At 52.6% G+C, this 15,576-nt stretch overlaps 1 protein-coding gene across 1 annotated transcript in view; it reads left to right on the forward strand.

The window, feature by feature from the left end:
- NOL6 (nucleolar protein 6) overlaps positions 1-15,576 on the forward strand; it is a 29,201-nt gene that overhangs the window by 2,898 nt on the left and 10,727 nt on the right. Inside the window, exons 2-23 of the mRNA XM_005424988.1 lie at positions 4-97; positions 1,371-1,487; positions 1,752-1,931; positions 2,529-2,697; positions 3,453-3,587; positions 3,736-3,899; positions 4,117-4,237; positions 4,571-4,629; positions 4,792-4,893; positions 5,416-5,531; positions 5,909-6,086; positions 6,489-6,611; positions 6,775-6,923; positions 7,644-7,719; positions 9,929-10,069; positions 10,355-10,466; positions 10,686-10,840; positions 11,070-11,233; positions 11,680-11,832; positions 12,929-13,026; positions 13,907-14,031; positions 14,192-14,281. Coding sequence (XP_005425045.1) covers positions 4-97; positions 1,371-1,487; positions 1,752-1,931; positions 2,529-2,697; positions 3,453-3,587; positions 3,736-3,899; positions 4,117-4,237; positions 4,571-4,629; positions 4,792-4,893; positions 5,416-5,531; positions 5,909-6,086; positions 6,489-6,611; positions 6,775-6,923; positions 7,644-7,719; positions 9,929-10,069; positions 10,355-10,466; positions 10,686-10,840; positions 11,070-11,233; positions 11,680-11,832; positions 12,929-13,026; positions 13,907-14,031; positions 14,192-14,281 — 2,821 coding nt within the window. The remainder of the gene's footprint in view (positions 1-3; positions 98-1,370; positions 1,488-1,751; positions 1,932-2,528; positions 2,698-3,452; positions 3,588-3,735; positions 3,900-4,116; positions 4,238-4,570; positions 4,630-4,791; positions 4,894-5,415; positions 5,532-5,908; positions 6,087-6,488; positions 6,612-6,774; positions 6,924-7,643; positions 7,720-9,928; positions 10,070-10,354; positions 10,467-10,685; positions 10,841-11,069; positions 11,234-11,679; positions 11,833-12,928; positions 13,027-13,906; positions 14,032-14,191; positions 14,282-15,576) is intronic.

Consider the following 15,576-nt stretch of genomic DNA (forward strand, 5'->3'; position numbering starts at 1 on the left):
GAGCCGCGCCGAGCTCTACAGGCCGCCGACCAGCGAGGAGCTGACCCAGCTGAAGGAGACGGAGGATCTATTCCACTCCAGCCTGCTCCGCCTGCAGGTCAGCCGGGGGGCCGCGCACTGCCCTTGGGGGGAGCCCGGAACCGGAGATGACCTGGGGCTGTGTTAGGGGAAGATCAGCTGGTAACTGGATCATAGAATCATAGAGCAGTTCGGGTTGAAAGGGCCTTTAAAGATGATCTAGTTTCGACCTCCCCAGGGTCACTTTTCACAGGACCACTGGGTTGCTCAGAGCCCCGTACAGGCTGGCCTTGAACTCTTTGAGAAGTGCGGGATCCACAGCTTCTCTGGGCAACCTGTGCCAACACACTCACAGGGAAGAATTTCGTCCCATTTTTTAATCTAAACCTACTCTCTTTCAGTTCAAAGCCGTTGCCCCTTTTTCTATCACTATATGCTCTCATAAAAAGTCTCTCTCCAGCCTTCTGTGAGGCCACAATAAGTCTCTTCAGAGCCTTCTTTTCTCCAGGCTGAATATTCCCAATGCTTTCGACCCTTCTTCATAGGAGAGGTTCTTCATCCATCTTATCACCTTGGTGCCTCCTCTGGGCTGATCCAGCAGGTCCCTGTCCCTCCTGTGCTGGGAGCCCAGGGCTGGATGCAGTGCTCCAGGTGGGTCTCAGCAGAGCAGAGCAGAGGGGCAGAATCCCCTCCCTGCCCTGCTGCCCACGGGGCTCTGGATGCAGCCCAGGACACGTTTGGCTCTCTGGGCTGTGAGTGCCATGGCTGGGCCATGTGCAGCCTCTCACCCACAGCACCCCCAAGCCCTTCTGGGCAGGGCTGCTCTGGGTGTGCTCATCCCCCAAGCCAGATTCAACATCTTGCACATGGTGTCTAGTTGAATCTCATGGGCCCACTCCTTGAGCTTGCCCAGGTCCCTCGGTATGGTATGCTATCCTTCAGGTGGTTCTAACATTGGTGATTTTTGTGAGGAACAGCTTTGATCTCCTGGCTACTTGCTGCTGTCAGTGGCAGGATCTCTAGGACCTGGTTTGTGGTGGGAACCTGTGTGGTTGTTTCCTGCAGCTGATTCTCTGTCATACAAACTGCCTTCCTGAGAGCTGTGCTTGTGTGAATTACATCAAGGTTTTTTTGCCTGCACCTTGGTTGGGATGGAGATGATTGCAATCCAGCACAGAAAATGGCAGGAACTGATCAAATTGCCATTCCAGGAGGGTTTAAGGGGAGTTTGGTGTGTACCCCAGCTCAGCAGCTGTTGTTTGCAGCAGGCTCATGGTTGGTGCTGGACGACAAGGTAAAAAGAGCATTTCCAGTGTTACAGATGCCTTTGATGGTCCCCTTTTCCCCTACAGATTGAAGAGCTTTTGAAGGAGGTGACGTTGAAGGAGAAAAAGAAGAAGAAGATCGATTCCTTCCTCCATGAAATTAACAACCTGCTGAGCGCCATCCCAGAGACTCCAGAAACTGAAGTATGTTCCAGGGTTATGGAAGAGGTGGCAAGATCCATGTCGTGGATGGAGCAGAAGCAGGCTCTGCTGTTGCTGTTCAAGCAGAGCTGCTCGTGTACAGTCTCCCGTAGGGGCTGAAAAAATAATAATTTGCTTTTTCTTCGAGGAAAAAGCAGGGACACTGTCTTTAGACTCTGTGCAGCTCTGTAGGGAGCGGGGTCTTTGTCCCTGCACATCTGCTGCTGTTGATGCTCAGAGTGTTTTGTGTGTCGTGTCTGTTCCCAGCTCACTGACCAGGCCTGGCTCTCTGAGGATGTGAAGGTCCCATTCCTGCAGGTGCCATTCAGTGTCAAGGGAAGGTTCCGCTTCGTGCCCCCAGCCGAGCTGAAGGTGGTGGGCAGTTACCTGCTGGGCACCTGTGTCAGGCCAGAGATCAACGTGGACATTGCAGTGACCATGCCACGGGTGAGTCTGGCCATGCCACCTCCTGAATGGCTTGGGGCCTGCCAGAGCCCTGTCCTCTCCTGTCCTCCGGGACCCCTGCCCTGCCCACTCCATTCCTCAGTGAGGTGGCAGCATCTGGATATGCAGGGTGACTTCCACAAGGAACTGGGGAGTGTGGGCTGGCCTCTTGCTCTATCAGAGCTGCTGTTTGATCTTAGTTCCTTGTGAGGATCTTCCTTCTCTCTGCCTGGATGGAACATTGCCAGGGAGATGCATGCTGTCTGTTTTTGTACCCAATTGCACTTCTACTGCAGCTCCCAAGACTGTGTTAAAGGGAGGGAGATGTTTGGAGCCTGGTAACCTCCCCTTGCTGCCCAGACTTAATTGTAAGAAAAGCTTGAGACCAAGCACACCCTGTTTGGCTGCATGACTGCTCTTGTCTCCTGCAGTCCTGGAGCTCGGTGAGCCAGTATCAAGCTCCTGACCAGCTTGGAGCTCCTTGGGGCTGAGATAGGGCTGTCTGTGGAGCCAGGGGGAGCTGTGGGTGCAGGGGTGCCTTGGGCTGAACTGAACTTGGCTGGCTGGTGAGGTGGCATTGTTGTGTCCCTCTCTTCCCAGGAAATCTTTCAGGACAAAGATAACCTGAATCAACGCTACCACCGGAAGAGAGCCCTGTACCTGTCCCACATTGCCCAGCATTTGTCCAAGGAGAAGCTCTTTGGCAGTGTGAAGTTTGCCTACATGAACAGCAACCATCTGAAGCCCATCCTGCTCCTGAGGCCTCAAGGTGGCACTTGAGCCTTGCTCTGGTGTGGGGTGTGACTGGGTACTGGCGTTGGGTGGAGGGTGCTGGTGGTGGTCTGATACCATTCAATGCCCCTTTGGAGGGGGATCAGTCTGGGGCTGCCATCACAATTGGTGATAAATTTTGGGTGCCTCTCAACTGTTTTCTCTCTTCACCCAGAGTCTAGTCCTCAGGGTCTCTCCCCTTCCCATTCCTCCCCTGTGCTTCACTGGGCTCTCCAGCCTTGGCCTCACTGGCTGGCATATCCTGTGTGTACTTCAAGGAGTAAAATAATAAACCCTACAAAACACACCTGTATCCAGGACTGCCCTTCCTTTCTGCTCTCCCCAGCCCTGTTCCCCACTGTCCTCCTGCCTTCTCCAGGAACCTGTGTGCAGTTTGTCTCTTCCCTGATGAGATAAGATAATGTAGGATGCATGCTAAGTGCTGCTTGTTCCCACAGCCCTCAGGAGATAGTGGGTTGGGGTCTGGGACAGATGTGGGTTGGCAAGACCAGGGCAGGTGAGGCTGCCAGGCTGGGCAGTGGGGAGGAGACTGGGGCTGGGGCATGAGCTGTGTGACCTCATGGTCATCACTGGCTCTGGGATGTGGTCACTCTCTGCTCTGAGATTATTTCCACTGCTGAGGAACTTTGCTGGGAAGGTTTTGCCTTTGCCTGGCCTGGGGATGCTCCATGTTTTCCCAGTTTAGTCTCTGACATCTCTTCCTCCTGTACATCTCCCCTCGGGTGCTTACAGGCAAGGATAAGAAGATTGTCACTGTCCGACTCCACGCTTGTCCCGACTCGGATCTCTTCAAACCCAGCCGCTTCTACCCCAGCAAGAACAACGTCCGGACTGCCTGGTTCATGGAGCAGAGCACCCCCAAAGAAGGTACAGCCTGAGGCTGGGGGAACATGAGGCTGTTTGTTTCAGGCAGAGACTGCCTCCGGTGCCTGTGGGTGGGTTTGCTGCAGCCCTTCTCTGTGGGCAGGTGGTTGGTTGGTGTTTGGGTCCAACATTCTGTCATCTCTTCACACAGGAATGACTGAGCCCCCGACTCCACACTACAACAACTCCATCCTCTGTGACACAGTGATGCTCTCCCACCTGCATTTCTTGTCTAATGCAGCCACGGACTTCCCAGGCATGAAAGATGGCCTGGCCCTCCTCAAAGTTTGGCTGAACCAGCGGCAGCTCAGCAAGGTATGTCATGTGCTAAGGCAGGCTCTGCTCACTTGGCTAACCTGCCTTTGGCCTGCTCTCCGTCCTGAGGCAGAAGGGTGGTGTTTTGGTCCTGGTGCTTTGGTTTGGTGGGTGGGGTGGTGGCTTGTGGCTTTGCTTTGAGCTGTGTTAGGTTTTCATGGAGGCCCTGTCCTAACCAGGAGGCTGCCATGGGGTTGTGGTACTTCTGTTTTCACAGGGCTTGGGGTGCTTCAGTGGTTTCTTGGTCTCCATGCTTGTTGCCTACCTGCTGATGAAGCGCAAGATTGTGAAAATGATGAGTGGTTACCAGGTGTTGAGGAGCACTCTGCAATTCCTGGGTGAGTTTGCAGGGGCCCCTCTGGACAAGGAAAGGTTGCTGTTTCTGCACAAAGCCTGAACATAGTGGGAGAAGAGGCAGAGAGGCCATTGTGGCTTTTCTTTTGTGCTGAGCCGCTGTGGGTGGGATGGACAGGAGGGGATGAGTCAACAGAGCAGGGCTGGATGGTGCAGCTTGCAGTGGGTAATTCCCATCATAGGGTGGAGGCCAGCATTGTATTGCAGCTCTGTTGACGTTCTTAGACCTTGGTGGTATTGGCATATAACCATGCCACTGTCACCAGGGGGAGAGGTGTTGATGCTGGTGTGACTTGTTCCTTCCTGTCTGTCCACAGCCACCACTGACCTGAGCGTGACAGGGATCAGTCTAGCCAAGGATGCTGATCCCTCCCTGGTGAGCAGCCCTCTGAGGGCTCTTGTGCCTGAGTCTGTCTGTATTGCCACTGCTCCTGGGGCTGGGATGTGCCTGTTGCAGGGATGGCAGATGGCAACAGTTTTGGGGTGTCTTGGTGTATGTGATGCACTGTAGCACTAAGGACCATGTTTGCTTTTCCAGCCTGTCCTGGATGATTTCCACCAGGCATTTGAAGTGGTCTTTGTGGATCCCTCTGGACTAGTCAATCTCTGTGCTGATATGACTGCCAGCAAATACCACCAGGTACTGAGCTTCTTGAGGTGCTGTGTTATCAGTGAGCTCAGACAAGCAGAGAATGGTTAGATACCTTTGAGGAGGATGTAGGACCAAGGGAGAGCATTCATTGTGGTTTCCTAAGCTTTTAACATCTCCAGCTTTGAAGCTTGGAAGTGAATTCGGAGACTTAGATGTAGTACTGCCTTACCAGTCTTGCTTGAGTGGTGTGGGAAATTTGTTTTCCCTCTTTGTGTGCACCTTTGGGTGAAGCCAAGCAGCTGTTTAGCAGATGTAACTGTTCTGTAGGAGAGAAAAAAAATAAATCACCTTGATGTCCGGGATATCAAGAAGAGACTTCTGACCAGCAGTGAGAGCAGTTTGTTACTTGGCTTCATGCTAAGGACAGAGACTGGGATCAGGGTGTGCTGCTGACCATGGAACTGGGCTGGCCCTCGTTGATGGAGGAGCACAAGTGGCCACTGATGGAGGGATTTGCTTTCCTTCTCCCTTTGCATTCATGCTGCTGCACTGCCTTCCCTCCTTGCTCAGGTCCAGTTCGAAGCCAAGCGCTCTATGGAGATTTTGGATGACCGGATGGTGGATGGCTTTCAGGCGCTGCTCATGACCCTGAAGCCCATGCTCAGGACCTTTGACCACATCTTCCAGTGAGTCTCACTCTGCTGGTGGGGTGGTGCTGAGGCAGCCTGCTCAAAGACAACTGAGCTGCTGCTGGCTTTGGTCCAGGTTAGATTTGAACTTACCTAGTGGGAAGTGGCTCTCCTAAGCTCTGAAATAGACACTGGTTCCTGCTTGCACTGGGTTGTTCCACTTTTACTGTCTAGATAGCCCTCCGGAGGAGGGGAGCAATTTTAAGCCTCGGAAACAATGATCAGCATCTCCTGAGATGCCAGAGGGCATTCTTGTAGCACCCATCCTGGGCTAGGACCCTCAGTTCCCCATTTCATCCATCCTCTAACATAGCCCTCTCTCAGAAAGGATTTGGTGGCAGAGGTAGGTGACCAGCTTCTCTTCTTCTCTGTAGCCTGAAGCATGTCTCCAAGCTGCAGGGTACCTGCAAGAAGATGCAGCTGCTGAATGAGCTGATGGATTGGGGTGGGAATTATGTGGCTGCAGCCCTGCCCTTCGTTGTCTCGCTGCTGGCACGGGGTCTGTCCCAGAGAGCACAGCTTGTGGCTCACTCCCTGCCCCAGATCCCCGAGGTAAGGCAGCTTGGCAATGACACTGCATCATTTGCAGCTTGTGGGGTTTCAACTGTCTCTTGTGGCACTACAGAGCATAGGGAGGGCATCCCTGCTCACTGGGGAAGGAGACAGGCTTGTCTCCCTTGTTGGGAATGTGGAACCTGAGGCCCTGCACTGGGCTGTGGGATGCAGCTGTGTTGCTTGGTCTGGACACAAGTCCTGGTCCAGTAATGAGGAACGGTGAAGACAGCTTTTCTTGTCATTGGGGAGACCTATTAGATGAGACTTTCCCTGTCTGTGCTTGTCTGGGCCCCTGGGAGAGCATAGCAGGAGGTTCATCTAGCACCCCAATAATCCCAGCAGCTGCTGCTCCAGAAGCTTCATCTCTCCTTGTGTGTCATGTTCCTCATTTTCCCACAGTGGCCAATTGATGCTGAGCCCCCAAAACACAAGGATGTGGGACCCCTGACGTTTGGCCTCCTGTTTGTCCCAGAGTTTGCTGCCAGCACGCTGGAGAAGGGTCCTCAGGCTGATCACCCCGAGGTGAGGGGAGCCCTGCTTGTGCTGAGTAAGAGCAAAGCTGGTGCTGTGCTGTGGTTGAAGACAGCTGGGAGGCTGGCTGGTAATCTTGGGAAGGTTTTGTCCGGCCCAGAAATAACCCGTGTCCCTGTGCTGGCTTGGTCAATGTCCCCATGTCCCCCCACAGGCCTTGGAGTTCCGGACGTTCTGGGGAGAGAAGTCAGAGCTGCGTCGGTTCCAGGATGGCAGCATCTGTGAGGCCGTGGTGTGGGAGGCCAGCACTGCCTGCCAGAAGCGCCTCATTCCTGAGCAGATCATCAGGCACCTGCTGAAGCTGTAAGTTGCACTGAGCAGCAGCTGCGGGTCACTCCATGTGTCACTCCTGCCATGAGTCCTGTCCCTGGTGACCCCATTGTCAGCTTCATGGTTTGTGGGGTGTTGTGGGTTCTTTCAGATTTGTGGGATCATTTTAGTTGTCCTAATGTTGTGAGCCGCTTCCCAAGAGCGGGTGGGAAGGGCAAGCACCTGGTGCTGTAGCCTCTGTTGGATGTAATGCAGAGGGCAAGGAGGCAGCATGGTCCTGCCCTTACCATGTGGATGGGATGCTGGGATACTCCTCAGTGTGGAAGAGAAGCTGTCTGGACCTTGCAGGACATTTTTGTCAAATCCTCTGAGACCTTGTAGTGGTTCACAAGATTGTGTCTTCCCTATGGCATTGGAATGCCTCTGCAGCAGGTTATACCATCTGCCAAAAGTGAGGCCCTCTTGCACAGAAAGGAGGGTTTGCCTGTGCCTCTTTGTCCTGACTTGAGGATGGGTCTTGTGAGCAAAGGCTGCACATTGGTGCCTTTGGCTGTGCATCCTGTGAAGCTGCACAAGTACTGGTCCACTTTGGGTGGATTACTTGGGCAGGGAGGAATGCACGGAGATTTGTCTTTTCACCAGGACCTTCCTTAGAGAGGGATTGCTCATCCTTGGGCTGACCCATGCAGTGTCAATAAGATCAATAGGCTGGCATGTCATAGTTGTGCTGCTCTGTTGTCTTCTCCTACATAGCCATGCGGACATTCCAGAGTCCTCCATCTGCTACACAGGAGCCCTGCTGGAATCTGTGATCAGGACTGGGAAAGAGGTATGATTGCTTCCCCGTGGAGCTGGGGCTCTCTCCAGGAAGAGCAGTGAGGGAAGGGCTGTAGGGAGGTCATTCAAGTGGCGCCTAGGTGGTTCTCAAGAGAATGTAGTAAGGGTAAGGATCTGCCAAGTCTTTAATGGCAGCCAATGCATAACTGCTGAAATCCTCTTGCTTTAGCATCCCCCAGACCTCATTTTCCCCTGCAAGCACCCCACTGTCCTAGTCTCACTGCTTTTGCCCCTCTGTCCACATGCCTGAGCATATATTACTGTGCCACAGTGCTCCTCTGGCTGCACCTCTGGGGTACTGCATCCTTCAGGACATGGGCCAGGCAATTCTGTGCTGCCATCCCTTAGGTCCAGCTGGCAAACTCAGGAAAAGGATCTTGCCTGGCATATTGCAAAGGGCTAGATTGTACTCCATCTAAATGTGCAGCTGAAACAAAAAAACTGCACTTTTGGACAGAAAAGATGCATCTCAGAGGCTGGGAAATGTCCCTCTTTACAACTTCTGCTTTTCAGCTTGTGAAATTCAAGTCTGGAGATGAGCCATGAGCACTTTGGCACACTTTGTTGGTCTTTTTGTACTGATGCCTTAGGATTTTAGCATTAATATTTTTCATATATTTATAATCCTGCAGTTCTTTAGTGTATAACTCTAAACTCCACATAGAGTGTTAGCTACTGTCTTCGCATTTTGGTTAGACAAAACAATTCCTCTCTAGCCCTGGAAATCAAGGATACCTTACTGTCTCAGGTCCTGAGAAATGTAAACAAAAGTGGAGAGGGAGCAAACTTGGAGTAAATGTCTTCATTACCTGAAGCTGTAATTGGAAGATTAACCCCTAATGTGCAAATGAACCAAACTTATGCAAGTATAAAAACCCATGACCTGTCGTCCATTTTTGGGCGTAGCCCCTGAGGGGGGCTTTGTCTGCCCAAAAATGTACCTGAAGGCCCTTTTTATTCCCTTAATTTTGTCTGGCCTCTGCTTTAAGTAGTCCCAAAAAGGCATCAGTACAACCAGCTCTTTACCTGGTTGTTGGATGGAGGAAGAAATTGTTTCCTTTCCCCTTTTTCAGAAGTGGTGCACATTTGATGGAAAGGATCTCCTCTGCCAGAACCGATTGTGGTCTGGGCAGAGCTGGGTGTCAGATTTGGGATGAGATGCTGGTTTTCACAGCCTGTTGTGTGGTGAGGCAGGAAGGTCTGTGTGCTGTGTCCTTTCAGGCTGATCTGGGGTTAGCAGGGTTGATACTCCCCAGTCTGATAGGAGATGCATTTTCCTGGAGCCTGAGGGGTGCTTAGGGATTCCATTGTTGTCAGTCCTTGAGGAACAAAGGAGAAAGTTGCTGTTGAGTGTGAGGTGCTGCGTGCAGGGTTACCTGTTCCTCCAGCTGCTTGTGTGCAGGCAGCTTGGGGAGCCAGCAATGTGAGGGTGTGCAGGATGGAGGTAGAGGAAGGGTGCAGCCACAAGCAGGATGGGGTTGGTGGTTCATGGCACACCCACAGAGGGTGCTGCTGCTCCGCCAGAGAGCCCAGGTTGGAAAACTCCAGGCAGGTTGGCTCCTTGTGTGACTCAGCTGCCTCTGAGCTGGGTGGTTTGGTGTCACCCATGTGGCTTCCCTGACAGATCAGGCTGCTCTGCTGTTATTTGGAGAGGTGGAGGGCAGCAGCAGTTCTCCTTCTGGTGCTTCTCTGCTGCCCTCCGCAGGGTTCCTGTGCTGCTCTGAATGTTTTCTGTCTTTGTTTTTGCCATGTGCCAGAGCTCTGCCTTGGCTAAGGATGTAGTCAGTGGAGTTTTCTATTAACTGCTGCCTCTGTTGGCATCATGGTAACTACTGGGGAGACAGTAGCACAGCTCTCACCTTGCCAGTGTATGATCTCTATTCCCTGATCATTCTTGGCTTCTCCTTTACTATAGTGACTGCTGGCAATACAGCTCTTGGTGCTGCCTTAGTGTCTTGCAAAAGAAACAGTTTTATTTGCCTCTGGGATATCTGTGGCTGCTGGGGAGTCGCAGACAGCCTTGCCCTTGTCTTTGCTCTCTTTCTTACCTCCCCATTTTGCTGAGCGCTCTTGCCAGAAGCTGCTCCCTGGGGTGGCAGTGCTGGCTCCTTGGAGCTTGGTTGTGATGCCAGCCCATGAGGGAGGTGAGTCGAGTGCAGGAGCAGGAGAGGTGCTTGGAGAGGCTCCCTGTGTGTCCGCAGGCAGGGGGAACGGGTGAGGAGGCCATGGTGAGTGTGGTCTGCTCCTACGATGACCTGAGCCGCAAGCTGTGGAACCTGAAGGAGCTGCCGCTGACGGTGACGGCTGTGCAGGGCGTGCACCCAGCCCTCCGCTACACAGACGTGAGTGTCCTGGGCCATGGCCGCGCCTGGGGGGCTGCAGGGAGCTGGGGTGAGGCTGGACTGAGAGAATGAGGCACTCTCTGCTTTTGTGGCTCCTGAGAGCCCTTGGGGGGCAATATGGTGCTTCTTCTTTGCTGTTCCATCCTTTGGGCTGGCTGTGCACAAGCTGACCAAACCCTCTGTACTGGAGGGCTTTGCCGGTGTGGGAGGTTTGGGTGAAGGGATACACATTGCCAAGAGGTTTCTGCTCCTGTTCTCAGTTGCTGGGTGGCTGTTCTCTTTCAGGTCTTTCCTCCCATTCCTATGAAGCCAATTTATTCCTTCCATAACAGAAGCAAGCATTTTCTGCTTCCTTCGGAGGAGAAGCCCTGCCCAGCCTACATAACACCTTTGAAGAGTAAGTGGGGTGAGATGTGAGTGGGAGATGATCTGTTGGAGGGAAGTGGAGGCAAGCATCAATCCTGGCTCTGTTATTGCTGTGTTGGTGTGCTACAGGCAGGAGCAGAACCCTGTCTCCTCCTGCCTTTGTGCTGTAACCTGTAGTTCCAGACACCCCTATACAACACCTTGTTTCTGGGTGGGATTCACTGACCTCCTGCTCTCCCTTTGCCCCCAGTCATCTGCCACATGGAAGGCAGTGGCCAGTGGCCGCAGGACAAAGGAGCCATCAAGCGCATCAAGGCTGCTTTCCACCTCCAGCTGGCTGAGCTCCTCCGGCAGCAGCACCAGCTCGTGTGCAGACCTGCAGTCACCCACACTGATGTGTACAAGGTAGGGGGATCCCCAGAACCTTCCCCAGGCCTGACCTTACTGAGGCAGGGGGTTGTGGCAGTGATTCCACTGGACAAAAACAATATTTGGATGGTGGGCCTAGGAAGGAGTGTGGTGAGACTGCATTGATGTCAGGATGCTGCTGTTGTATCCCCTGAGGGGCAACATAACACGCATGATGCTGCTTATGTCACCATCCAGCCTGACTTTGCCTTGTGTCCCATCTCAGGATGGCTACGTGTTCCGTCTCCAAGTGGCCTACCACCGGGAGCCCCTGATCCTGAAAGAAGTGGTCACTCCAGAAGGAATGCTGAAGTACCAGGACACAGAGGAATCTCGGCAGCTGGAGCTGGAAACGTTGCATCTGCCCTATCTAACCAGCTCACTGCATGGGTAAGTGAGGCAGAAAGTGCCTGAGAGGTCAGAACGTGGGACATGGCTGGAAACCAGCATGGAGGTGCCTTTGGATCCTGCAGGGTAGAAGAGCTTGGATGCCTCCTGGGTAGAGGAGGTTGCTTTGGGAAGTGGTCCTTCAGCTGGCCTTGTGAGAAGCTCTTTGGAAGGATTAAGGGAGGGATGTGGGTGTGGGTGGCACCACTTCTCACCTTGTGTCACTGGTGTGAGGAGACAAATATTAAAATGCAGCATGCTTAGAGGGAAGCATGAGGCAGCATTTTCCCTTTTTCCCCCAATATCTGCTGAAAGTCTCTGTGCTTGTGATGCTGTGTAAGTGTTCCTTGCAGATTTTTGCCCCTCTTTTCTTTCTTGCCAAATGCCAAGAGGCTGTTGTGAGTCCTGGGGTGTGTGGGCTGAGCAGTGGCATGTGTCCCTCCTCACAGGCTCCAGCAGCAGCACCCTGTGTTTGGCAGCACTTCCCGGCTGGCCAAGCGCTGGATCAGCGCCCAGCTCCTGAGCGACAGCATCTCTGAGGAGTGTGTGGACCTGCTTGTGGCATTTCTCTTCCTCCACTCAGCCCCCTTCACACCACCCAGGTGAGGATGAGGAGCTGGCCCGATGGGGATTTAGTGCCTTCTATTACATGGCATGGAGGAAGGGTGGGATGCTGCTCAGGTGGGAGGTGTTGGGAGGGTTCACAGCAGGGAGCAGGAGGCCCCTGTGCTGCCAAAATACTGTCCCAAGTCCTGTTGGGAATTGTCAGCAGGGGAGAGCAGGTAAGGCTGGGAGTGAGTGTCCTTGTGGCCTCTAGGGGCTGGTGGCACAACTGGAGGTGTCTTGTGCCTTCTGGAGGACTGATGAGGCCCTTTGTTCTGGGCGTGATGGCCAGGAGAAGCAGGGTGAGAGCTGTGTTGTGGCTACGAGCATGCTGGGGCTCCTGAGTTCCTTAGGAAGGATGTCAGGGTGGTGATGGCAGCTCCAGCCTCCCTCCTGGAGAAGGCTTCCAAGGGAAGGACAAGGGGTTGGGCCCTGAAATCTGAATGGAGCAGTGTGTTGGTAGATGCTGGCCCCTGTCAGACAGATGTTATGGGGCCCAGAGGAAGTGAAATGAAGTTAAAGGAAATGTTTTTCTTCTGTGTGGAGTCGAAAGGTTACTCTGCCCTGCACTTGTGGTGCAGTTTCCTTTCCCAAAGTAGCAGGAACAGCAGTCTGATGCCTAGAATGCTTTCCTGTCTCCTAAAATAACAGAATCCCCATCTTCCCAGCTGTCTGCTTTGTGCATGTGTCGTGTTGCAGGGGAAGAGGCACTCTGGGAACTTGGCTAGTGTTCAGACCTGCACCAGAGATGGGAGCAGCCTTCTCTCCACCTCCTCCTTTTTCCAGACCCAGGAGTCTGGGTGGAAAGAGCATCAGGAGATTGGGCAGCTGGGAGGGGACTAGGGGGGATGCTATGATTTTCGTTTTGCTGGTTTCTTTTTCCTGAGGAATGAGGGAAAAAGGTGAAAAGACTTTCCCTGGAGATTTGGAGAAGGGGAAGTGTCTCAAATTTGTTCTGGACTTCCCTTTCCCATCACAGATATCCCTTGTTGGGCTGCATGTGGGTTGGGCCTTCACTAAGTTACCCCCAAGTGCAGCCCTTCTTGCTGCTAGGAGAGCAAATGATGATGTTGAACTGTTTTGTCCTGCCCCCAGCTCTCCACAGGTGGGGTTCCTGCGCTTCCTCAACTTGCTGGCAACCTTTGACTGGAAAAACAACCCTCTGATAGTCAACCTAAACACTGGCCTCACAGGTGAGAAGGCAGTGGGTAGGAGAGCTGCAGCATGATATTCTTGAGCCCTCCTTGGTCAGTGCCTGGCTCCCCATCTCTTGGGTACATCATAGCTTGCACTATGAAAAGGAGATTTTCCACTCCCTTGCTCCTGCCCTGTCATGTTTCACTTGCCTGCAGGATGGGTTTGGTTGTGCCATGTGTGGTTTCCTTTTTTCCCCTGCCTGCCTCTGAAGAGATGGGTCTCCGTGATGATGCTCTGCTGCTTCTGGTCTTGTTGAAGTCTGTTACAAGCGTGGGTGATGTTGGATGTGGAGTTGTCTTTGAAGCAGTCTGTTCCTGCCCTCTAGTGTTTTGTCTGTTGATTGTTGTTTGGGTACAGGCTGGAGCCACAGGAGACCATGGGATTGTGTTTGCTCTGCAAAGTCATGGGATGGGGGAGATAGTTACACCCAGCTTTAAAGCTGATTTATAAAAAAAAGTAAAGGTGTTTGGGAAAGAATTGGGTTTTGAAAACTAATATTTTCCAAAGTGCCCTCCAACTTATTTTAGTGAACTAAAGAGCTTTTCCCCACTTGAGGGGAAATAAAAGACAAAAGGTAGAACACTCTTTGGATAATACAAACTGTCACTAGCTTATAATGTGAATTTCCAGCTTGTGTCAGTCTCAGTACCCACCATGCCTGAGCTCACCTGAGTGGATTTAGAGCAAAGGCCCATCTAATGGGAGTGAGGCACAAGCCTGAGGTGAAGGAGCTCTGGTTTCACATGGACTGTGGGATCAGAGGATGGGAGAGGATAAATCCTGTTGTGCTGCCTTTTCCTGGCTGTGATGTGGGTGAGGAGATTTGAGGGCTGTGGATGGAGAAGAGCATCTCACCTCTCTGCCTGCCCTCTCCAGATTCTGACTGCACGGAGATCAAGAACAAGTTTGTAGCAGCTCGCTCTCGCCTCCCCGTCATGTTCCTGGCCACCCCCAAGGACCAGTGGAGCTCCATGTGGACCCGGGAGCGCCCCTCGGCACAAGTGAGCTGGGCCCTCTGTCCCCTTGCCCGTGGTGCTGCTGGCTGGGGGCATTTCTCTGCTCCTAGTGCTGGAGCCGGCTCTTAGAGCCCCGTGAGGGACGGATGTCCCAGTTACATCCAAGACTGCCAAGTGTTACCCTCTGACTTCCTTCCCTCCCCAGATCCTGCAGCGCCTTGTCCTGCTCGCCTCAGAGTCTCTCCGTGCCCTGGAGGAGCAGCTCATGGACCCGCTCAGCGACCAGGATGTGAAGGTGACCTCCTGGGGAAGAGGGTTTTCAGGCTCTGGCCAAGCAGACTGGGCTTTGGTGGTGGTTGCTGGGATGTGTTAGGAGGTTTCAGGCTGTGGCCATGGGGTTGCCCTGGGCTGTAAAGCTGCAAGGATGGGAGGAGGGAGGCTGGTGTCCCTCTATGCCACCCTGCTTCTGGGGGACCCAGCTCTGCACTGCAGCTTGGGGTGACTTGGACAAGTTTATTCTGTGTTCTCTAGTTTTCTTGGGACATGAGCAAACCCGCAATATTCCTGTGCCAAACCGGTTGTGTGTCCATGACATGATCAAATGGTTCCTCTGGGAGACTGTTCTGGAATAGTTGTGGAAATCTGGCTTGTGTGCTCAACTCTAACCATACTCAGGGTGTTGGAGGTTTTGGCAGGACAGGCAATTCAGGAGGATGTTATTTTGGTTTGAGTGGAGGAGTAAAGCCCTATGGAGTTTAACCCTCTTCAGTTTCTCAGTGATTTCATTCTTTAAGTAAACTAAAACATCGATTACTGCAATGGACTTGAGAGAGGTATATTTATTTGCCATTTGAAGGGAGATACATGTGTTTTGAAGGGTAGTTTGTTGGTGTACTAGGTAGTGAACCAGGAGATTGAATCTCAAAGGACTAAAGAAGCCAAGCAGTGGTTAGATATGGCAGATTCACATTAGGGACAGAAAACCCCAAATGAAAACCAAAACCAGAAAGCAGCACATACAGTGGATTTTTTTCTGCCTAAGCAGTATAAAAAGGACTTACTGACACTGCTTTCTGTTCTGCTTTATTTTGCACTGGAAGTGTTATGAGGTGAGGATGTATTTGAGGCAGTAGCAGTGTGTGTTACAGGGCTGTGAAGGAAAGAGGCATGTCCGGTGTGTTGCAGTCACAGTGCTGGCCCAAGACTGAAATTCAAGAGGCACATTGTGAGCTGAGGATGGTTAACTTCTAAAACAAAGTGTCACCTGGCCGGAGCAGCCTCCCAACTCCTTCACTCAGCCTCCTTGGGACTCCTCCTTCCTCCCTTCCATTGCAGTGGGAATGTTTCTCATTGCCATGGAATTTCTCTGGTCCATGCTAGTGTCCTCCCTATGGGGGCCTATGATGTTCCTTAGAGATAAACATGGGATGGTGTTTCCAGGGCAGAGCTTGGGGCAGGGAGGAAGGAAAAGTCTTTCCAGTTTAGTTTAGAGTTGGCTCCTCTACAGTTGCCTCCTGTATCTAAGAGAGTGGTGCAAGCTGTTTTTTTTGTCTTTGCATTTGGATCCCATGGGGACATGCCTGCTGTCAT

The sequence above is a fragment of the Geospiza fortis genome, unplaced genomic scaffold, assembly GCF_000277835.1.
Source record: "Geospiza fortis unplaced genomic scaffold, GeoFor_1.0 scaffold49, whole genome shotgun sequence".
Lineage (NCBI taxonomy): Eukaryota > Metazoa > Chordata > Aves > Passeriformes > Thraupidae > Geospiza > Geospiza fortis.